Below are 24,867 nucleotides of genomic sequence, written 5' to 3' on the forward strand. Positions count from 1 at the left end.
GTACTTATACAGGTGATATGGTAACTCACTTGGGGTCAGGGAGTACTTATATGGGACTAGGGTAACTCACTTGGTGTCTGTGAGTACTTATATGGGACCAGGGTAACTCACTTGGGGTCAGGGAGTACTACTATGGGACTACGGTAACTCACTTGCGGTCAGAGAGTACATATAAAGGGGCTAGGATAACTCACTTGGGGTCAGGGAGTACTTATAAAGGTGATATGGTAACTCACTTGGGGTCAGGGAGTACTTATAAAGGGGCTAGGGTAACGCACTTTGGGTCAAGGAGTACTTATATGGGACTAGGGTAACTCACTTGGTGTCTGTGAGTACTTATTTGGGACCAGGGTAACTCTCTTGGGGTCAGAGAGTACTTCTATGGAACTAGGATAACTCACTTGGGGTCAGGGAGTACTTATATTGGACTAGGGTAACTCACTTGCGGTCAGAGAGTACATATAAAGGGGCTAGGATAACCCACTTGGGGTCAGGGAGTACTACTATGGGACTACCGTAACTCACTTGCGGTCAGAGAGTACATATAAAGGGGCTAGGATAACTCACTTGGGGTCAGGGAGTACTTATAAAGGTGATATGGTAACTCACTTGGGGTCAGGGAGTACTTATAAAGGGGCTAGGGTAACGCACTTTGTGTCAAGGAGTACTTATATGGGACTAGGGTAACTCACTTGGTGTCTGTGAGTACTTATATGAAACCAGGGTAACTCACTTGGGGTCAGGGAGTACTTATAAAGGGGCTAGGTTAACTCACTTTGGGTCAGGGAGTACTTATAAGGGACTAGGGTAACTCACTGGGGGTCTGGGAGTACATATAAAGGGGCTAGGATAACTCACTTGCGGTCAGAGAGTACATATAAAGGGCTAGGATAACTCATTTGGGGTCAGGGAGTACTTATAAAGGTGATATGGTAACTCACTTGGGGTCAGGGAGTACTTATAAATGGGCTAGGGTAACGCACTTTATGTCAAGGAGTACTTATAAGGGACTATGGTAACTCACTTGGTGTCTGTGAGTACTTATATGGGACCAGGGTAACTCACTTGGGGTCAGGGAGTACTTCTATGTGACTAGGGTAACTCACTTGCGGTCAGAGAGTACATATAAAGCGGCTAGGATAACTCACTTGGGGTCAGGGAATACTACTATGGGACTACGGTAACTCACTTGCGGTCAGAGGGTACATATAAAGGGGATAGGGTAACTCACTTGGGGTCAGGGAGTACTTACAAGGGACTAGGGTAACTCACTGGGGGTCTGGGAGTACAAATAAAGGGGCTAGGATAACTCACTTGGGGTCAGGGAGTACTTAAAAAGGGGCTAGAATAACTCACTTGGGGTCAGGGAGTACTTCTATGCGACTAGGGTAACTAACTTGCGGTCAGAGAGTACATATAAAGCGGCTAGGATAACTCACTTGGGGTCAGGGAGTACTACTATGGGACTACGGTAACTCACTTGCGGTCAGAGAGTACATATAAAGGGGCTAGGATAACTCACTTGGGGTCAGGGAGTACTTATAAAGGTGATATGGTAACTCACTTGATGTCAGGGAGTACTTATGAAGGGGCTAGGGTATTGCACTTTATGTCAAGGAGTACTTATATGGAACTAGGGTAACTCACTTGGTGTCTGTGAGTACTTATATGGGACCAGGGTAACGCACTTTGGGTCAAGGAGTACTTATATGGGACTGGGGTAACTCACTTGGTGTCTTTGAGTACTTATATGGGACCAGGGTATCTCACTTGGGGCCAGGGTGTACATATTAAGGGGCTACTATAACTCACTTTGGGTCAAGGAGTACTTATATGGGACTAGGGTAACTCACTTGCGGTCAGAGAGTACATATAAAGGGGCTAGGATAACTCACTTTGGGTCAGGGAGTACTTATACAGGTGATATGGTAACTCACTTGGGGTCAGGGAGTACTTATATGGGACTAGGGTAACTCACTTGGTGTCTGTGAGTACTTATATGGGACCAGGGTAACTCACTTGGGGTCAGGGAGTACTACTATGGGACTACGGTAACTCACTTGCGGTCAGAGAGTACATATAAAGGGGCTAGGATAACTCACTTGGGGTCAGGGAGTACTTATAAAGGTGATATGGTAACTCACTTGGGGTCAGGGAGTACTTATAAAGGGGCTAGGGTAACGCACTTTGTGTCAAGGGGTACTTATATGGGACTAGGGTAACTCACTTGGTGTCTATGAGTACTTATATGGGACCAGGGTAACTCACTTGGGGCCAGGGTGTACTTATTAAGGGGCTTGGGTAACTCACTTGGGGTCAGGGAGTACTTATATGGGACTAGGGTAAATCACTTGGGGTCTGGGAGTACTTATAAAGGGGCTAGGGTAGCTCACTTTGGGTCAAGGAGTACTTGTATTGGACTAGGCTAACTCAATTGGTGTCTGGGAGTACTTATATGGGACCAGGGTAACTCACTTGGGGCCAGGATGTACTTATAAAGGGGCTAGGGTAACTCACTTGGGATCAGGGAGTAGTTATAAGGGACTAGGTTAACTCACTTGGTGTCTGAGAGTACATATAAAGGGGATAGGATAACTCACTTGGTGTCTGTGAGTACTTATTTGGGACCAGGGTAACTCTCTTGGGGTCAGGGAGTACTCCTATGGAACTAGGATAACTCACTTGGGGTCAGGGAGTACTTATATTGGACTAGGGTAACTCACTTGCGGTCAGAGAGTACATATAAAGGGGCTAGGATAACTCACTTGGGGTCAGGGAGTACTACTATGGGACTACCGTAACTCACTTGCGGTCAGAGAGTACATATAAAGGGGCTAGGATAACTCACTTGGGGTCAGGGAGTACTTATAAAGGTGATATGGTAACTCACTTGGGGTCAGGGAGTACTTATAAAGGGGCTAGGGTAACGCACTTTGTGTCAAGGAGTACTTATATGGGACTAGGGTAATTCACTTGGTGTCTGTGAGTACTTATATGAAACCAGGGTAACTCACTTGGGGTCAGGGAGTACTTATAAACGGGCTAGGTTAACTCACTTTGGGTCAGGGAGTACTTATAAGGGACTAGGGTAACTCACTGGGGGTCTGGGAGTACATATAAAGGGGCTAGGATAACTCACTTGGGGTCAGGGAGTACTTATAAAGGTGATATGGTAACTCACTTGGGGTCAGGGAGTACTTATAAATGGGCTAGGGTAACGCACTTTATGTCAAGGAGTACTTATAAGGGACTATGGTAACTCACTTGGTGTCTGTGAGTACTTATATGGGACCAGGGTAACTCACTTGGGTTTAGGGAGTACTTCTATGTGACTAGGGTAACTCACTTGCGGTCAGAGAGTACATATAAAGCGGCTAGGATAACTCACTTGGGGTCAGGGAATACTACTATGGGACTACGGTAACTCACTTGCGGTCAGAGAGTACATATAAAGGGGATAGGGTAACTCACTTGGGGTCAGGGAGTACTTACAAGGGACTAGGGTAACTCACTGGGGGTCTGGGAGTACATATAAAGGGGCTAGGATAACTCACTTGCGGTCAGAGAGTACATATAAAGGGGCTAGAATAACTCACTTGGGGTCAGGGAGTACTTCTATGCGACTAGGGTAACTAACTTGCGGTCAGAGAGTACATATAAAGCGGCTAGGATAACTCACTTGGGGTCAGGGAGTACTACTATGGGACTACGGTAACTCACTTGCGGTCAGAGAGTACATATAAAGGGGCTAGGATAACTCATTTGGGGTCAGGGAGTACTTATAAAGGTGATATGGTAACTCACTTGGTGTCAGGGAGTACTTATAAAGGGGCTAGGGTATTGCACTTTATGTCAAGGAGTACTTATATGGAACTAGGGTAACTCACTTGGTGTCTGTGAGTACTTATATGGGACCAGGGTAACTCACTTGGGGTCAGGGAGTACTTATAAAGGGGCTAGGGTAACGCACTTTGGGTCAAGGAGTACTTATATGGGACTGGGGTAACTCACTTGGTGTCTTTGAGTACTTATATGGGACCAGGGTATCTCACTTGGGGCCAGGGTGTACATATTAAGGGGCTACGTTAACTCACTTTGGGTCAAGGAGTACTTATATGGGACTAGGGTAACTCACTTGGTGTCTTTGAGTACTTATATGGGACCAGGGTAACTCACTTGGGACCAGGGTGTACTTATTAAGGGGATAGGGTAACTCACATGGGGTCAGGGAGTACTTATAAGGGACTAGGTAACTCACTGGGGGTCTGGGAGTACATATAAAGGGGCTAGGATAACTCATGTGCGGTCAGAGAGTACATATAAAGGGGCTAGAATAACTCACTTGGGGTCAGGGAGTACTTCTATGTGACTAGTGTAACTCACTTGCGGTCAGAGAGTACATATAAAGCGGCTAGGATAACTCACTTGGGGTCAGGGAGTACTACTATGGGACTGCGGTAACTCACTTGCGGTCAGAGAGTACATATAAAGGGGCTAGGATAACTCACTTGGGGTCAGGAAGTACTTATAAAGGTGATACGGTAACTCACTTGGTGTCAGGGAGTGCTTATAAAGGGGCTAGGGTAACACACTTTGGGTCAAGGAGAACTTATATGGGACTAGGTTAACTCACTTGGTGTCTGTGAGTACTTATTTGGGACCAGGGTAACTCACTTGTGGTCAGGGAGTACTTCTATGGAACTAGGATAACTCACTTGGGGTCAGGGAGTACTTCTATGTGACTAGGGTAACACACTTGGGGTCAGGGAGTACATCTATGGGACTAGGGTAACTCACTTGGGGTCTGGGAATACAGATATGGGACTAGGGTAAATCACTTGGGGTCAGGGAGTACTTATAAAGGGGCTAGAGTAACTCACTTTGGGTCAAGCAGTACTTATATGGGACTAGGGTAACTCACTTGGGTCAGGGAGTACAACTATGGGACTAGGGTAACTAACTTGCGGTCAGAGAGTACATATAAAGGGGCTAGGATAACACACTTGGGGTCAGGGAGTACTTATAAAGGGGCTATGGTAACTCACTTGGGGTCAGGGAGTACTTATAAAGGGGCTATGGCAACTCACTTGGGGTCAGGGAGTACTTATATTGGACTAGGGTAACTCACTTGCGGTCAGAGAGTACATATAAAGGGGCTAGGATAACTCACTTGGGGTCAGGGAGTACTAATAAAGGTGATATGGTAACTCACTTGGGGTCATGGTGTACTTATAAAGGGGCTAGGGTAACGCACTTTGTGTCAAGGAGTACTTATATGGGACTAGGGTAACTCACTTGGTGTCTGTGAGTACTTATATGAAACCAGGGTAATTCACTTGGGGTCAGGGAGTATTTATAAAGGGGCTAGGTTAACTCACTTTGGGTCAGGGAGTACTTATAAGGGACTAGGGTAACTCACTGGGGGTCTGGGAATACTTATAAGGGACTAGGGTAACTCACTGGGGGTCTGGGAGTACATATAAAGGGGATAGGATAACTCACTTGCGGTCAGAAAGTACATATAGTGGGGCTAGAATAACTCACTTGGGGTCAGGGAGTACTTCTATGTGACTAGTGTAACTCACTTGCGGTCAGAGAGTACATCAATGGGACTAGGGTAACTCACTTGGGGTCTGGGAGTACTTATATGGGACTAGGGTAAATCACTTGGGGTCAGGGAGTACTTATAAAAGGGCTAGAGTAACTCACTTTGGGTCAAGCAGTACTTATATGGGACTAGGGTAACTCACTTGGGTCAGGGAGTACTACTATGGGACTAGGGTAACTAACTTGCGGTCAGAGAGTACATATAAAGGGGCTAGGATAACTCACTTGGGGTCAGGGAGTACTTATAAAAGGGCTATGGTAACTCACTTGGGGTCAGGGAGTACTTATAAAGGGGCTATGGTAACTCACTTGGGGTCAGGGAGTACTTATAAAGGGGCTATGGTAACTCACTTGGGGTCAGGGAGTACTTATATTGGACTAGGGTAACTCACTTGCGGTCAGAGAGTACATATAAAGGGGTTAGGATAACTCACTTGGGGTCAGGGGTACTACTATGGGACTACGGTAACTCACTTGCGGTCAGAGAGTACATATAAAGGGGCTAGGATAACTCACTTGGGGTCAGGGAGTACTTATAAAGGTGATATGGTAACTCACTTGGTGTCAGGGTGTACTTATAAAGGGGCTAGGGTAACGCACTTTGTGTCAAGGAGTACTTATATGGGACTAGGGTAACTCACTTGGTTTCTGTGAGTACATCTATGGGACTAGGGTAACTCACTTGGTTTCTGTGAGTACATCTATGGGACTAGGGTAACTCACTTGGGGTCAGGGAGTACTTATATTGGACTAGGGTAACTCACTTGCGGTCATAGAGTACATATAAAGGGGCTACGATAACTCACTTGGGGTCAGGGGTACTACTATGGGACTACGGTAACTCACTTGCGGTCAGAGAGTACATATAAAGGGGCTAGGATAACTCACTTGGGGTCAGGGAGTACTTATAAAGGTGATATGGTAACTCACTTGGTGTCAGGGTGTACTTATAAAGGGGCTAGGGTAACGCACTTTGTGTCAAGGAGTACTTATATGGGACTAGGGTAACTCACTTGGTTTCTGTGAGTACATCTATGGGACTAGGGTAACTCACTTGGGGTCAGGGAGTACTTATATTGGACTAGGGTAACTCACTTGCGGTCAGAGAGTACATATAAAGGGGCTAGAATAACTCACTTGGGGTCAGGGAGTACTTATAAAGGTGATATGGTAACTCACTTGGGGTCAGGGTGTACTTATAAAGGGGCTAGGGTAACGCACTTTGTGTCAAGGAGTACTTATATGGGACTAGGGTAACTCACTTGGTGTCTGTCAGTACTTATATGAAACCAGGGTAACTCAATTGGGGTCAGGGAGTACTTATAAAGGGGCTAGGTTAACTCACTTTGGGTCAGGGAGTACTTATAAGGGACTAGGGTAACTCACTGGGGGTCTGGGAGTACATATAAAGGGGCTAGGATAACTCACTTGTGGTCAGAGAGTACATATAAAGGGGCTAGGATAACTTACTTGGGGTCAGGGAGTACTTATAAAGGGGCTAGGGTAACGCACTTTGGGTCAAGGAGTACTTATATGGGACTGGGATAACTCACTTGGTGTCTTTGAGTACTTATATGGGACCAGGGTATCTCACTTGGGGCCAGGGTGTACATATTAAGGGGCTACGTTAACTCACTTTGGGTCAAGGAGTACTTATATGGGACTAGGGTAACTCACTTGGTGTCTTTGAGTACTTATATGGGACCAGGGTAACTCACTTGGGACCAGGGTGTACTTATTAAGGGGATAGGGTAACTCACATGGGGTCAGGGAGTGCTTATAAAGGGGCTAGGTTAACGCACTTTGGGTCAAGGAGTACTTATATGGGACTAGGGTAACTCACTTGGGGTCAGGGAGTACTTATAAAGGTGATATGGTAACTCACTTGGTGTCAGGGAGTGCTTATAAATGGGCTAGGGTAACGCACTTTGGGTCAAGGAGTGCTTATAAATGGGCTAGGGTAACGCACTTTGGGTCAAGGAGTACTTATATGGGACTAGGGTAACTCACTTGGTGACTGTGAGTACTTATATGGGACCAGGGTAACTCACTTGGGACCAGGGTGTACTTATTAAGGGGATAGGGTAACTCACTGGGGGTCTGGGAGTACATATAAAGGGGCTAGGATAACTCACTTGCGGTCAGAAAGTACATATAGTGGGGCTAGAATAACTCACTTGGGGTCAGGGAGTACTTCTATGTGACTAGGGTAACTCACTTGCGGTCAGAGAGTACATATAAAGAGGCTAGGATAACTCAATTGGGGTCAGGGAGTACTTCTATGTGACTAGGGTAACTCACTTGGGGTCAGGGAGTACTTATAAAGGTGATATGGTAACTCACTTGGTGTCAGGGAGTGCTTATAAATGGGCTAGGGTAACGCACTTTGGGTCAAGGAGTGCTTATAAATGGGCTAGGGTAACGCACTTTGGGTCAAGGAGTACTTATATGGGACTAGGGTAACTCACTTGGTGTCTGTGAGTACTTATTTGTTACCAGGGTAACTCACTTGGGGTCAGGGAGTACTTCTATGGAACTAGGATAACTCACTTGGGGTCAGGGAGTACTTCTATGTGACTAGGGTAACACACTTGGGGTCAGGGAGTACATCTATGGGACTAGGGTAACTCACTTGGGGTCTGGGAGTACTTATATGGGACTAGGGTAAATCACTTGGGGTCAGGGAGTACTTATATTGGACTAGGGTAACTCACTTGCGGTCAGAGAGTACATATAAAGGGGCTAGGATAACTCACTTGGGGTCAGGGAGTACTTATATGGGGCTAGGATAACTCACTTGGGGTCAGGGAGTACTTATAAAGGGGCTATGGTAACTCACTTGGGGTCAGGGAGTACTTATAAAGGGGCTATGGTAACTCACTTGGGGTCAGGGAGTACTTATATTGGACTAGGGTAACTCACTTGCGGTCAGAGAGTACATATAAAGGGGCTAGGATAACTCACTTGGGGTCAGGGAGTACTTATAAAGGTGATATGGTAACTCACTTGGTGTCAGGGTGTACTTATAAAGGGGCTAGGGTAACGCACTTTGTGTCAAGGAGTACTTATATGGGACTAGGGTAACTCACTTGGTTTCTGTGAGTACATCTATGGGACTAGGGTAACTCACTTGGGGTCTGGGAGTACTTATATGGGACTAGGGTAAATCACTTGGGGTCAGGGAGTACTTATAAAGGGGCTAGAGTAACTCACTTTGGGTCAAGCAGTACTTATATGGGACTAGGGTAACTCACTTGGGTAAGGGAGTACTACTATGGGACTAGGGTAACTAACTTGCGGTCAGAGAGTACATATAAAGGGGCTAGGATAACTCACTTGGGGTCAGGGAGTACTTATAAAGGGGCTATGGTAACTCACTTGGGGTCAGGGAGTACTTATATTGGACTAGGGTAACTTACTTGCGGTCAGAGAGTACATATAAAGGGGCTAGGATAACTCACTTGGGGTCAGGGAGTACTACTATGGGACTACGGTAACTCACTTGCGGTCAGAGAGTACATATAAAGGGGTTAGGATAACTCACTTGGGGTCAGGGAGTACTTATAAAGGTGATATGGTAACTCACTTGGTGTCAGGGTGTACTTATAAAGGGGCTAGGGTAACGCACTTTGTGTCAAGGAGTACTTATATGGGACTAGGGTAACTCACTTGGTTTCTGTGAGTACATCTATGGGACTAGGGTAACTCACTTGGGGTCTGGGAGTACTTATATGGGACTAGGGTAAATCACTTGGGGTCAGGGAGTACTTATAAAGGGGCTAGAGTAACTCACTTTGGGTCAAGCAGTACTTATATGGGACTAGGGTAACTCACTTGGGTAAGGGAGTACTACTATGGGACTAGGGTAACTAACTTGCGGTCAGAGAGTACATATAAAGGGGCTAGGATAACTCACTTGGGGTCAGGGAGTACTTATAAAGGGGCTATGGTAACTCACTTGGGGTCAGGGAGTACTTATAAAGGTGATATGGTAACTGACTTGGGGTCAGGGTGTACTTATAAAGGGGCTAGGGTAACGCACTTTGTGTCAAGGAGTACTTATATGGGACTAGGGTAACTCACTTGGTGTCTGTCAGTACTTATATGAAACCAGGTGTATTTGACTTTGGGCTGGGTTTCACTTAAGAGAATTTTGTGATTCTTCTTGTACTTGCTTTATTCAACTGAACTCGACTAGCGACCTACGACTTACACTCATCAAGCTTTGTATTGATGTGGTGGGGGCATGTGACCCCTTACAAGTTTGCGCAGATTAGTAAACTCAATACAATTCAAAATGATAGTGCTGTGTTCTGGCTATCAACCGTTTGATTATCATGCAACATCCCCCCCCCGCCATGGGGAGAATGCTCACCATGAATATTACATATGATTGTTAACAATAGTATACATATACGATTGGCACCGCAGGACAGTCCCCCACGTAATGACATAAGATAAAGAAAGTAGCATTTACTTTGAGCTACGGTCAACATCGTCCTTGGGTAAAGGACATAATTTGGCTATGGATCTAGTAAGTATTCCAGTAGCAGTCTTGATTGTGGCCACTCGCGTGGTGTCATCGGATCCAGGATGCGTTTGCACTACCCTGCCTAATTTCCATTTTGCGGGTGGCAAGTTGTCCTCCTTTAGCAATACAAGAGACCCAATCTCCAAATTTGGGAATGGCTTCGTCCATTTAGTCCTTATCTGCAGCTCCGAGACATACTCCTTACTCCATCTTTTCCAGTAATGTTGTTGCAATGACTGGATGCGTTGCCAATTTGACAACCGAGAATCTGATAAATGCGCCAATGAAGGATCCGCTACTGTGGTATACGGCCTTCCAATTAAGAAGTGGGCTGGAGTGAGAGGGGTGTAGTCAGTGGGATCGGAAGATAATGGTGACAATGGTCGGGAATTGAGCAAAGCCTCTATCTGGGTCAAAAGAGTGTACAATTCTTCAAAGGTTAGGTGAGCATTTAACACGACTCTTTTTAGGTGATGTTTCACCGATTTTATTCCCGCTTCCCACAAACCACCCATGTGCGGAGAATATGCTGGTATGAATTTCCAATTAATTTCAAGGGAAGATGCAGACTCACCAAGTGACTCACCCTTTTCCCTTAAGAAATGACCTAAATTGACCAATTCGTTGTACGCGCCGACAAATGAAGTACCATTATCGGAGTAAAGATTTGTCGGTTTTCCACGCCGACTAACAAAGCGTCTTAAGGCAGCGATAAACGCATCTTTTGACAAATCTGAGACAAGTTCGATGTGCACCGCCTTTGTAGAAAAGCATATTAAAAGAGCTACATAACATTTCTCCAATTTGCAACCTCTCCCCTTCTTGTTTTTTATTAAAAATGGACCAGCGTAGTCAACCCCAACCGAATCAAAAGGATGGCTCGGTTTTAATCGAGAAGCGGGCAGATTTCCCATTTTAAACTGAGAAGCCTTGGGTTTTACCCGAAAACACCTAGTACACTCGTTAACCACACGACGGGCAAGCCCCCTTCCACCAAGCGGCCAAAATTTCTGTCTAATGTTGGCTAATAACAACTGAGGGCCCGCGTGCAGTAACCTCACATGTTCCTCACGCATTATACGTCTAGTTAATTCATGTTTGCTTGCTAGAAGGTATGGAAATTTTTTAGCATTACAATAATTCGAATTTGCGATCCTACCTCCTACACGTAACATACCCTTGTTGTCAATAAATGGCGACAGCCTTAGCAACCTTCCTTTGTCTAACTGGTTCTCCCTTAAGAGTTTAATTTCAACTCCAAAACATTCATTCTGCACACATTTGACCAAAAACATTAATGACGATTCGAGTTCAGCACTAGAAATGAACCCGGTAACAATGGGTGCTTTGGATTTTTTGGAATTTGCTATAAAGCGATGGACGTACGCGAGTATTCTGCAAATTTTCTTTAAGCTGGAGAAACGATTAATTAAATGGTCCACAATGGGATTTGACACCTTCTCATTCGGAACGCACTTAGTCATGAGGCTAACTTCCTCTGTGACTCCCGGCCCTGTTATATTCTTAGGCCAGTTTGGCTCGGTTTCTCGTAAAAAGGACGGTCCTGTCCACCATATGGACAATTTGAAAATATTTTGCGGGAGAATGCCACGAGATAGCGCATCCGCGGAATTACACTCACTCGGAACATGACGCCAACTTTGCTCATCTGTAAGTTCTTGTATCCGAGCTATTCTGTTTGCCACAAAAACGGGTAATGTATTTGGCTGTAGTTTAATCCATGCTAATACAATCATTGAATCTGACCAGTAAACCAAGTTGTTAATCTCAGTATCTAGTGCGACTTTGACCGTGGCCATCAATTCAGATAACAAAAGCGCAGCACATAACTCAAGACGCGGAATCGATTGTGTTTTTATTGGTGCTACCCTTGATTTGGAACATAATAAGTTAACGCAGACCATGCCTTCTGAATTGATGGAACGAGCGTAAATGCAAGCACCGTATGCATGCTTGGAAGCGTCGGCAAATCCATGCAATTCAAAACGTGTGTGCCCTCTGCAAATCGCGTGGCGTGGTATATCGAGTGAGTTTAAGTATCTTAATTGCTCCTTATAATTAACTCATTCAGTATGTAGATCGCTTGGGAGCGATTCATCCCACGATAATCTTTCTTGCCACAATTTTTGTATGAATATCTTCGCCACTATTGTTACAGGGCCTAAGAGCCCTAACGGGTCAAAAATTTGAGCGGCGTCAGACAGAATATGTCTTTTGGTAATGTTTCTTGAGTTTAGGGAATTTACAGAGAAGCTCAAAGTATCCGATCCGGAGTTCCACTTGAGGCCTAATGTCTTAGTAGAGTTGTCCGCGGATGAGAATTTCGTTTTCTCTATGCCTCGGAGATCATCAGCACATTCAACGATGGACGGCTCATTAGTCATCCATTTTCGCAAGCGAAAGCAGCCCCCAGCCAGAACACGCGATATGTTTGAAGCTATGAAAGTCGCCCTCTCAATCGTGTCAGCTCCCGTTAGGAGGTCGTCCACATAGAAATCGTTGCGAATGATCCTAGAGATAATCGGTAGCTCACTTTCGCAGTCATATCCTAGCTGGAATAATGCTCTTACGGACAGGAAAGAGGCTGAGGCTGTGCCGTAAGTTACAGTATTCAAGCAATATGTTCGGATGGGCTCGTTCAGGTTAGGTCGCCATAGGATACATTGCAGAAGTCGCTGCTCGGGAGTCACTAGTACCTGTCTGTACATTTTTTCTACATCGGCGGAAAGAATGTACGTGTGCCTCCTGAACCTGACGAGAATACCGAAAAGACTATCTTGAATAGTGGGCCCGATCATCTGAATATCATTCAACGAAATGCCGGTTTCGGTGACCGCGGATGCATCAAAAACTACACGAATTTTATTGGACTTAAAGACACAATGATGTGGCATATAGTATTTTGGTTGCTGGCGGGCATCGCTTATCGGTGACATATGCCCAAGCTCTTCGTACTCCTTCAAGAATTTTATGTAAGCTTCCTTTAACCGTGGTTGTCTGTTAAATTTTCTTTCTAGGCTTAGGAGCCGACGTTCTGCTGATTCGCGCGAATCGCCCAATTTGCTGGGGTCAATCTTCAGAGGAATTGTGACTACGAATCTGCCCTCTTCGTTACGAGTAAATGTACTAGCGAATATTCGTTCGCACTCCCTTTCCTCAAAGGAGAGCACTCTTTGAACGGAGGGACTTTCTATGGACCAAAAGGCTTCGAGCTTATCCTCAAGCGAGGTGCTTACCATGTTACAATTTACCGAGCTTGTGGGGGCTATCGAATTTGGGCCACCTACAATCCATCCTAATTTAGTTTTTTGGAGCACAAGACCTTGTTGGTTGAGTGATATTTGCCCGACACAAAGTATTCTCCAGAACCACTCCGCGCCCAACAAGATATCGACTCGCGCAGGGACGCTGAAAGAGGCATCTGCTAATTTCAAATGCGCGGGTATTTTGACGTCATCTAAATTTATGGGATGGTGGGGAACGCGTTCCAATATCTTTGGGCATATCAAGCACGTTAACTCTGTTTTGAACACGCTGTGACGAGCGGACAGCCGAAGGTTACATTTGTTTTTGATAATAAGGTTAGATCCACCGTTCAAAGTCTCAACGGCAATGTTTATAGGAACTCGTTTCAATTCAAGCCTTCTACACAATTGTTCCGAAATAAAATTTGATTGCGAGCACGAATCTAATACCAGCCGAGCAACACTGGTGCGACCGGAAGGCCCCTGTACCGAGACTATCGCAGTAGCGAGAATATTTTGTGTGATCATGTTACTCGAACATAACGCGATTGAGGGTGAATTACTTGAATGATCAAAATGAATTAATGTGTTGTGCTTCTGCCCACATCTTTTGCACATACCTCCCTTGCAATCAGCCATTACGTGGCCCTTTCTTAAGCAATTCAAACAGGCGCTAAGCTCCCTTATTTTCGTCGCGCGCGATTGCGAGTTGAGCTCCAGGAAAGAGGGACAGTTTTGGATAAAATGAGACTGTTTGCAAAGTATGCAAGATTTGGGCCTTTCGGTCGCCAACAGTGCTTTGGTTTTGTGTTGGCGTCTCTCCACGCTGTTTGATGGTTCGATTCGGTTTGAGAATTCTAATGTGCGTAAGAATTCCGCGCGATTTGTTAAAAATTCCGTAAAATTCACGAGTTTGGGACTATCTAAGCGAGACTTTTCTTGTTCCCAACTGCGAGCAGTAGTTGTATCTAATTTGCCGACATAATATAGATTAGAATTGCGTCCCAATGTTCTATTGCTTCCCCTAGTGATTTTAGTGCTTGTAAGTGCTTCATTAATATGTCTAATACGTGTCTTATTTCTTCGGAGGATTCTCTTTTCATGGCCTTGGACGAAAGTATGGCCTTTATGTGGTTGTGTATTAACAAGCCTTTGCAGTTATAACGGCTGCACAAGGTGTTCCAGGCGCAATGGTAATTTAGTTCAGAAAGCTCGAGAGATTTTATTGCTTCACCCGCGTTAGGACCCAAAGATGCCCGTAAATAATGGAATTTTTGGATGTCGCTGATGGACTTATTTTCGTGTATTAGTGACTTATACGTATCTCTAAAACCGAGCCAGTCCGAAAGGTCGCCATTGAATTTCGGCAATTCTATCGTAGGTAACTTAATGCCAGGCGTCCTTGTCAAAGATGTGCCAGAAGCCGCGTCTATATTCATTGTATAGGGAACATTGTTGCTGATATTTGTGTCTTGCCTAGGTGGCAATCCTCTCGCTAGCAATGCCCTTGCTTGGCCCGTTATTTGAAAATAATAACCTTCGAATCCCTCGCGAGACCGTATCGCTATCGCGGGGTCACCGGTGGCCGAGTCTATTTCTTCCTGAAGAAGATCAAATTGGTCTAATGTTTCCTTAGCCCTGGCTAATCTTAATTCTATTTCTTCGCGGATTACCTCACTTAACCTTTGACTGACGTCCTGATGGGCCGCCATTATACCTTCGATGAAATTCTTAAATACTGTTATTTTGGCCTTGAGTGTGCCACGTCTTTTGTTAAATTGCTCCATTTGTAATAAGGAAAGGAGAGGATTATATTAGGATGCCCACTTATCTTGTTTGGGTATTGTTTGCGCTGCTTGGTCTTTTCTCCCAATCCTGTGCTTGCCAGTGGAGCCCCTGGTTATGAAGTAGTTGTTGCAAATCGTGATTTTGAATAACCACACGAAACCCAATCCGGCTCGAAGGACCAATGTATTTGACTTTGGGCTGGGTTTCACTTAAGAGAATTTTGTGATTCTACTTGTACTTGCTTTATTCAACTGAACTCGACTAGCGACCTACGACTTACACTCATCAAGCTTTGTATTGATGTGGTGGGGGCATGTGACCCCTTACAAGTTTGCGCAGATTAGTAAACTCAATACAATTCAAAATGATAGTGCTGTGTTCTGGCTATCAACCGTTTGATTATCATGCAACACCAGGGTAACTCACTTGGGGTCAGGGAGTACTTATAAAGGGGCTAGGTTAACTCACTTTGGGTCAGGGAGTACTTATAAGGGACTAGGGTAACTCACTGGGGGTCTGGGAGTACATATAAAGGGGCTAGGATAACTCACTTGTGGTCAGAGAGTACATATAAAGGGGCTAGGATAACTTACTTGGGGTCAGGGAGTACTTATAAAGGTGATATGGTAACTCACTTGGGGTCAAGGAGTACTTATATGGGACTATGGTAACTCACTTTGTGTCTGTGAGTACTTATATAGGACCAGGGTAACTCACTTGGGGTCAGGGAGTACTTCTATGTGACTAGGGTAACTCACTTGCGGTCAGAGAGTACATATAAAGCGGCTAGGATAACTCACTTGGGGTCAGGGAGTACTACTATGGGACTACGGTAACTCACTTGCGGTCAGAGAGTACATATAAAGGGGCTAGGATAACTCACTTGGGGTCAGGGAGTACTTATAAAGGTGATATGGTAACTCACTTGGTGTCAGGGAGTGCTTATAAAGGGGCTAGGGTAACGCACTTTGGGTCAAGGAGTACATCTATGGGACTAGGGTAACTCACTTGGGGTCTGGGAGTACTTATATGGGACTAGGGTAAATAACTTGGGGTCTGGGAGTACTTATAAAGGGGCTAGGGTAACTCACTTTGGGTCAAGGAGTAATTATATTGACTAGGCTAACTCACTTGGTGTCTGGGAGTACTTATGTGGGACCAGGGTAACTCACTTGGGGCCAGGGTGTACTTATAAAGGGGCTAGGGTAACTCACTTGGGATCAGGGAGTAGTTATATGGGACTAGGGTTACTCACTTGCGGTCAGAGAGTACATATAAAGGGGCTAGGATAACTCACTTGGGGTCAGGGAGTACTTATATAGGGGCTAGGGTAACTCACTTGGGGTCAGGGAGTACTTCTATGGCACTAGGGTAACTCACTAGGGTCAGGGAGAACTACTATGGGACTAGGGTAACTAACTTCCGGTCAGAGAGTACATATAAAGGGGCTAGGATAACTCACTTGGGGTCAGGGAGTACTTATAAAGGGGCTAGGGTAACTTACTTTGGGTCAAGCAGAACTTATATGGGACTAGGGTAACTCACTTGGGTCAGGGAGTACTACTATGGGACTAGGGTAACTAACTTGCGGTCAGAGAGTACATATAAAGGGGCTAGGATAACTCACATGGGGTCAGGGAGTACTTATAAAGGTGATATGGTAACTCACTTGGGGCCAGGGAGTACTTATAAAGGGGCTAGGGTAACGCACTTTGGGTCAAGGAGTACTTATATGGACTAGGGTAACTCACTTGGTGTCTGTGAGTACTTATATGGGACCAGGGTAACTCCCTTGAGGTCAGGGAGTACTTCTATGGGACTAGGGTAACTCACTTGGGGTCAGGGAGTACTTATAAAGGGGCAAGGGTAACTCACTTTGGGTCAAGCAGTACTTATATGGGACTAGGGTAACTCACTTGCGTCAGAGAGTACATATAAAGGGGCTAGGATAACTCACTTGGGGTCAGGGAGTACTTATATTGGACTAGGGTAACTCACTTGCGGTCAGAGAGTACATATAAAGGGGCTAGGATAACTCACATGGGGTCAGGGAGTACTACTATGGGACTACGGTAACTCACTTGCGGTCAGAGAGTACATATAAACGGGCTAGGATAACTCACTTGGGGTCAGGGAATACTTATTAAGGTGATATGGTATCTCACTTGGGGCCAGGGAGTACTTATAAAGGGGCTAGGGTAACGCATTTTGGGTCAAGGAGTACTTATATGGGACTAGGGTAACACCCTTGGGATCAGGGAGTAGTTATATGGGACCAGGGTAACTCACTTGGGGTCAGGGAGTACTTCTATGGGACTAGGGTAACTCACTTGGGGTCAGGGAGTACTTATAAAGGGGCTAGGGTAACTCACTTGGGGCCAGGGTGTACTTATAAAGGGGCTAGGGTAACTCACTTGGGATCAGGGAGTAGTTATATTGGACTAGGGTTACTCACATGCGGTCAGAGAGTACATATAAAGGGGCTAGGATAACTCACTTGGGGTCAGGGTGTACTTATAAAGGGGCTATGGTAACTCACTTGGGGTCAGGGAGTACTTATATGGGACTAGGGTAACTCACTTGGGGTCTGAGAGTACATATAAAGGGGATAGGATAACTCACTTGCAGTCAAAGAGTACATATAAATGGGCTAGGATAACTCACTTGGGGTCAGGGAATACTTATAAAGGGGCTATGGTAACTCACTTGGGGTCAGGGAGTACATATAAAGGGGCTAGGATAACTCACTTGGGGTCAAGGAGTACTTCTATGTGACTAGGGTAACTTACTTGGGGTCAGGGAGTACTTCTAGGGGACTAGGGTAACTCACTTGGGGACAGGGGGTACTTATAAAGGGGCTAGGGTAACTCACTTGGGGCCAGGTTGTACTTATAAAGGGGCTAGGGTAACTCACTTGGGATCAGGGAGTACTTATAAAGGGGCTAGGGTAACTCACTTGGGGCCAGGGTGTACTTATAAAGGGGCTAGGGTAACTCACTTGGGATCAGGGAGTAGTTATATTGGACTAGGGTTACTCACATGCGGTCAGAGAGTACATATAAAGGGGCTAGGATAACTCACTTGGGGTCAGGGAGTACTTATAAAGGGGCTAGGGTAACTCACTTGTGGTCAGAGAGTACATATAAAGGGGCTAGGATAACTTACTTGGGGTCAGGGAGTACTTATAAAGGTGATATGGTAACTCACTTGGGGTCAAGGAGTACTTATATGGGACTATGGTAACTCACTTTGTGTCTGTGAGTACTTACATAGGACCAGGGTAACTCACTTGGGGTCAGGGAGTACTTCTATGTGACTAGGGTAACTCACTTGCGGTCAGAGAGTACATATAAAGCGGCTAGGATAACTCACTTGGGGTCAGGGAGTACTACTATGGGACTACGGTAACTCACTTGCGGTCAGAGAGTACATATAAAGGGGCTAGGATAACTCACTTGGGGTCAGGGAGTACTTATAAAGGTGATATGGTAACTCACTTGGTGTCAGGGAGTGCTTATAAAGGGGCTAGGGTAACGCACTTTGGGTCAAGGAGTACATCTATGGGACTAGGGTAACTCACTTGGGGTCTGGGAGTACTTATATGGGACTAGGGTAAATCACTTGGGGTCTGGGAGTACTTATAAAGGGGCTAGGGTAACTCACTTTGGGTCAAGGAGTAATTATATTGACTAGGCTAACTCACTTGGTGTCTGGGAGTACTTATGTGGGACCAGGGTAACTCACTTGGGGCCAGGGTGTACTTATAAAGGGGCTAGGGTAACTCACTTGGGATCAGGGAGTAGTTATATGGGACTAGGGTTACTCACTTGCGGTCAGAGAGTACATATAAAGGGGCTAGGATAACTCACTTGGGGTCAGGGAGTACTTCTATGGCACTAGGGTAACTCACTAGGGTCAGGGAGAACTACTATGGGACTAGGGTAACTAACTTCCGGTCAGAGAGTACATATAAAGGGGCTAGGATAACTCACTTGGGGTCAGGGAGTACTTATAAAGGGGCTAGGGTAACTTACTTTGGGTCAAGCAGAACTTATATGGGACTAGGGTAACTCACTTGGGTCAGGGAGTACTACTATGGGACTAGGGTAACTAACTTGCGGTCAGAGAGTACATATAAAGGGACTAGGATAACTCACTTGGGGTCAGGGAGCACTTATAAAGGGCCTATGGTAACTCACTTGGGGTCAGGGAGTACTTATATTGGACAAGGGTAACTCACTTGCGGTCAGAGAGTACATATAAAGGGGCTAGGATAACTCACATGGGGTCAGGGAGTACTTATAAAGGTGATATGGTAACGCACTTTGGGTCAAGGAGTACTTATATGGACTAGGGTAACTCACTTGGTGTCTGTGAGTACTTATATGGGACCAGGGTAACTCCCTTGAGGTCAGGGAGTACTTCTATGGGACTAGGGTAACTCACTTGGGGTCAGGGAGTACTTATAAAGGGGCAAGGGTAACTCACTTTGGGTCAAGCAGTACTTATATGGGACTAGGGTAACTCACTTGCGTCAGAGAGTACATATAAAGGGGCTAGGATAACTCACTTGGGGTCAGGGAGTACTTATATTGGACTAGGGTAACTCACTTGCGGTCAGAGAGTACATATAAATGGGCTAGGATAACTCACATGGGGTCAGGGAGTACTACTATGGGACTACGGTAACTCACTTGCGGTCAGAGAGTACATATAAACGGGCTAGGATAACTCACTTGGGGTCAGGGAATACTTATTAAGGTGATATGGTATCTTACTTGGGGCCAGGGAGTACTTATAAAGGGGCTAGGGTAACGCACTTTGGGTCAAGGAGTACTTATATGGGACTAGGGTAACACCCTTGGGATCAGGGAGTAGTTATATGGGACCAGGGTAACTCACTTGGGGTCAGGGAGTACTTCTATGGGACTAGGGTAACTCACTTGGGGTCAGGGAGTACTTATAAAGGGGCTAGGGTAACTCACTTGGGGCCAGGGTGTACTTATAAAGGGGCTAGGGTAACTCACTTGGGATCAGGGAGTACTTATAAAGGGGCTAGGGTAACTCACTTGGGGCCAGGGTGTACTTATAAAGGGGCTAGGGTAACTCACTTGGGATCAGGGAGTAGTTATATTGGACTAGGGTTACTCACATGCGGTCAGAGAGTACATATAAAGGGGCTAGGATAACTCACTTGGGGTCAGGGTGTACTTATAAAGGGGCTATGGTAACTCACTTTGGGTCAGGGAGTACTTATATGGGACTAGGGTAACTCACTTGGGGTCTGAGAGTACATATAAAGGGGATAGGATAACTCACTTGCAGTCAAAGAGTACATATAAAGGGGCTAGGATAACTCACTTGGGGTCAGGGAATACTTATAAAGGGGCTATGGTAACTCACTTGGGGTCAGGGAGTACATATAAAGGGGCTAGGATAACTCACTTGGGGTCAAGGAGTACTTCTATGTGACTAGGGTAACTTACTTGGGGTCAGGGAGTACTTCTAGGGGACTAGGGTAACTCACTTGGGGACAGGGGGTACTTATAAAGGGGCTAGGGTAACTCACTTGGGGCCAGGTTGTACTTATAAAGGGGCTAGGGTAACTCACTTGGGATCAGGGAGTACTTATAAAGGGGCTAGGGTAACTCACTTGGGGCCAGGGTGTACTTATAAAGGGGCTAGGGTAACTCACTTGGGATCAGGGAGTAGTTATATTGGACTAGGGTTACTCACATGCGGTCAGAGAGTACATATAAAGGGGCTAGGATAACTCACTTGGGGTCAGGGAGTACTTATAAAGGGGCTAGGGTAACTCACTTGGGGCCAGGGTGTACTTATAATGGGGCTAGGGTAACTCACTTGGGATCAGGGAGTAGTTATATTGGACTAGGGTTACTCACTTGCGGTCAGAGAGTACATATAAAGGGGCTAGGATAACTCACTTGGGGTCAGGGTGTACATATAAAGGGGCTATGGTAACTCACTCGGGGTCAGGGAGTACTTATAAAGGGGCTATGGTAACTCACTTGGGGTCAGGGAGTACTTATATGGGACTAGGGTAACTCACTTGGGGTCTGAGAGTACATATAAAGGGGATAGGATAACTCACTTGCAGTCAAAGAGTTCATATAAAGGGGCTAGGATAACTCACTTGCAGTCAAAGAGTTCATATAAAGGGGCTAGGATAACTCACTTGGGGTCAGGGAGTACATATAAAGGGGCTAGGATAACTCACTTGGGGTCAAGGAGTACTTCTATGTGACTAGGGTAACTTACTTGGGGTCAGGGAGTACTTCTAGGGGACTAGGGTAACTCACTTGGGGACAGGGAGTACTTATATAGGGGCTAGGGTAACTCACTTGGGGTCAGGGAGTACTTATTAGGACTAGGGTAACTCACTTGCGGTCAGAGAGTTCATATACAGGGGTTAGGACAACACATTTTGGGTCAGGGAGTACTTATATGGGACTAGGGTAACACACTTGGGGTCAGGGAGTACTTCTATGGAACAAGGATAACTCACTTGGGGTCAGGGAGTACTTCTATGTGACTAGGGTAACACACTTGGGGTCAGGGAGTACTTCTATGGGACTAGGATAACTCACTTGCGGTCTGGGAGTACTTATATGGGACTAGGGTAACTCACTTGGGGTCAGGGAGTACTACTATGGGACTAGGGTAACCCATTTGCGGTCAGAGAGTACATATAAAGGGGCTAGGATAACTCACTTGGGGTCAGGGAGTACTTATAAAGGGGCTAGGGTAACTTACTTTGGGTCAAGCAGAACTTATATGGGACTAGGGTAACTCACTTGGGTCAGGGAGTACTACTATGGGACTAGGGTAACTAACTTGCGGTCAGAGAGTACATATAAAGGGACTAGGATAACTCACTTGGGGTCAGGGAGCACTTATAAAGGGCCTATGGTAACTCACTTGGGGTCAGGGAGTACTTATATTGGACTAGGGTAACTCACTTGCGGTCAGAGAGTACATATAAAGGGGCTAGGATAACTCACATGGGGTCAGGGAGTACTTATAAAGGTGATATGGTAACTCACTTGGGGCCAGGGAGTACTTATAAAGGGGCTAGGGTAACGCACTTTGGGTCAAGGAGTACTTATATGGACTAGGGTAACTCACTTGGTGTCTGTGAGTACTTATATGGGACCAGGGTAACTCCCTTGAGGTCAGGGAGTACTTCTATGGGACTAGGGTAACTCACTTGGGGTCAGGGAGTACTTATAAAGGGGCAAGGGTAACTCACTTTGGGTCAAGCAGTACTTATATGGGACTAGGGTAACTCACTTGCGTCAGAGAGTACATATAAAGGGGCTAGGATAACTCACTTGGGGTCAGGGAGTACTTATATTGGACTAGGGTAACTCACTTGCGGTCAGAGAGTACATATAAAGGGGCTAGGATAACTCACATGGGGTCAGGGAGTACTACTATGGGACTACGGTAACTCACTTGCGGTCAGAGAGTACATATAAACGGGCTAGGATAACTCACTTGGGGTCAGGGAATACTTATTAAGGTGATATGGTATCTCACTTGGGGCCAGGGAGTACTTATAAAGGGGCTAGGGTAACGCACTTTGGGTCAAGGAGTACTTATATGGGACTAGGGTAACACCCTTGGGATCAGGGAGTAGTTATATGGGACCAGGGTAACTCACTTGGGGTCAGGGAGTACTTCTATGGGACTAGGGTAACTCACTTGGGGTCAGGGAGTACTTATAAAGGGGCTAGGGTAACTCACTTGGGGCCAGGGTGTACTTATAAAGGGGCTAGGGTAACTCACTTGGGATCAGGAAGTAGTTATATTGGACTAGGGTTACTCTCATGCGGTCAGAGAGTACATATAAAGGGGCTAGGATAACTCACTTGGGGTCAGGGTGTACTTATAAAGGGGCTATGGTAACTCACTTGGGGTCAGGGAGTACTTATATGGGACTAGGGTAACTCACTTGGGGTCTGAGAGTACATATAAAGGGGATAGGATAACTCACTTGCAGTCAAAGAGTACATATAAAGGGGCTAGGATAACTCACTTGGGGTCAGGGAATACTTATAAAGGGGCTATGGTAACTCACTTGGGGTCAGGGAGTACATATAAAGGGGCTAGGATAACTCACTTGGGGTCAAGGAGTACTTCTATGTGACTAGGGTAACTTACTTGGGGTCAGGGAGTACTTCTAGGGGACTAGGGTAACTCACTTGGGGACAGGGGGTACTTATAAAGGGGCTAGGGTAACTCACTTGGGGCCAGGTTGTACTTATAAAGGGGCTAGGGTAACTCACTTGGGATCAGGGAGTACTTATAAAGGGGCTTGGGTAACTCACTTGGGGCCAGGGTGTACTTATAAAGGGGCTAGGGTAACTCACTTGGGATCAGGGAGTACTTATAAAGGGGCTTGGGTAACTCACTTGGGGCCAGGGTGTACTTATAAAGGGGCTAGGGTAACTCACTTGGGATCAGGGAGTAGTTATATTGGACTAGGGTTACTCACATGCGGTCAGAGAGTACATATAAAGGGGCTAGGATAACTCACTTGGGGTCAGGGAGTACTTATAAAGGGGCTAGGGTAACTCACTTGGGGCCAGGGTGTACTTATAATGGGGCTAGGGTAACTCACTTGGGATCAGGGAGTAGTTATATTGGACTAGGGTTACTCACTTGCGGTCAGAGAGTACATATAAAGGGGCTAGGATAACTCACTTGGGGTCAGGGTGTACTTATAAAGGGGCTATGGTAACTCACTCGGGGTCAGGGAGTACTTATAAAGGGGCTATGGTAACTCACTTGGGGTCAGGGAGTACTTATATGGGACTGGGGTAACTCACTTGGGGTCTGAGAGTACATATAAAGGGGATAGGATAACTCACTTGCAGTCAAAGAGTTCATATAAAGGGGCTAGGATAACTCACTTGCAGTCAAAGAGTTCATATAAAGGGGCTAGGATAACTCACTTGGGGTCAGGGAGTACATATAAAGGGGCTAGGATAACTCACTTGGGGTCAAGGAGTACTTCTATGTGACTAGGGTAACTTACTTGGGGTCAGGGAGTACTTCTAGGGGACTAGGGTAACTCACTTGGGGACAGGGAGTACTTATATAGGGGCTAGGGTAACTCACTTGGGGTTAGGGAGTACTTATTAGGACTAGGGTAACTCACTTGCGGTCAGAGAGTTCATATACAGGGGTTAGGACAACACATTTTGGGTCAGGGAGTACTTATATGGGACTAGGGTAACACACTTGGGGTCAGGGAGTACTTCTATGTGACTAGGGTAACACACTTGGGGTCAGGGAGTACTTCTATGGGACTAGGATAACTCACTTGCGGTCTGGGAGTACTTATATGGGACTAGGGTAACTCACTTGGGGTCAGGGAGTACTACTATGGGACTAGGGTAACCCATTTGCGGTCAGAGAGTACATATAAAGGGGCTAGGATAACTCACTTAGGGTCAGGGAGTACTTATAAAGGTGATATGGTAACTCACTTGTGGTCAGGGAGTACTTATAAAGGGGCTAGGGTAACTCACTTTGGGTCAAGGAGTATTTATATGGGACTAGGGTAACTCACTTGGTGTCTGTGAGTACTTATATGAGACCAGGGTAACTCTCTTGGGGCCAGGGTGTACTTATTAAAGGGCTAGGGTA

The 24,867-nt window shown here is 45.8% G+C and overlaps 2 protein-coding genes across 2 annotated transcripts; both read right to left on the reverse strand.

Moving 5' to 3' along the window:
- Positions 1–10,080: 10,080 nt before the first annotated feature.
- LOC136783823 (uncharacterized) lies at positions 10,081–12,063 on the reverse strand. The gene has a single exon (XM_066744123.1). It carries the CDS (start codon positions 12,061–12,063, stop codon positions 10,081–10,083), a length of 1,983 nt encoding a protein of 660 aa, XP_066600220.1.
- A 159-nt stretch (positions 12,064–12,222) lies between these two features.
- On the reverse strand, positions 12,223–15,191 carry LOC136783824 (uncharacterized). Its single transcript, XM_066744124.1, has 2 exons — positions 14,570–15,191; positions 12,223–14,528 (listed from the first exon to the last, which is right to left on the reverse strand). Exons 1-2 carry the CDS (start codon positions 15,189–15,191, stop codon positions 12,223–12,225), a joined length of 2,928 nt encoding a protein of 975 aa, XP_066600221.1.
- Positions 15,192–24,867: the final 9,676 nt, after the last annotated feature.

This window comes from Prorops nasuta, unplaced genomic scaffold, assembly GCF_024137725.1.
Source record: "Prorops nasuta isolate Cenicafe-Biocafe unplaced genomic scaffold, Cenicafe_Pnas_1.2 PNAS00037, whole genome shotgun sequence".
In the NCBI taxonomy this organism is placed as follows: Eukaryota; Metazoa; Arthropoda; class Insecta; order Hymenoptera; family Bethylidae; genus Prorops; species Prorops nasuta.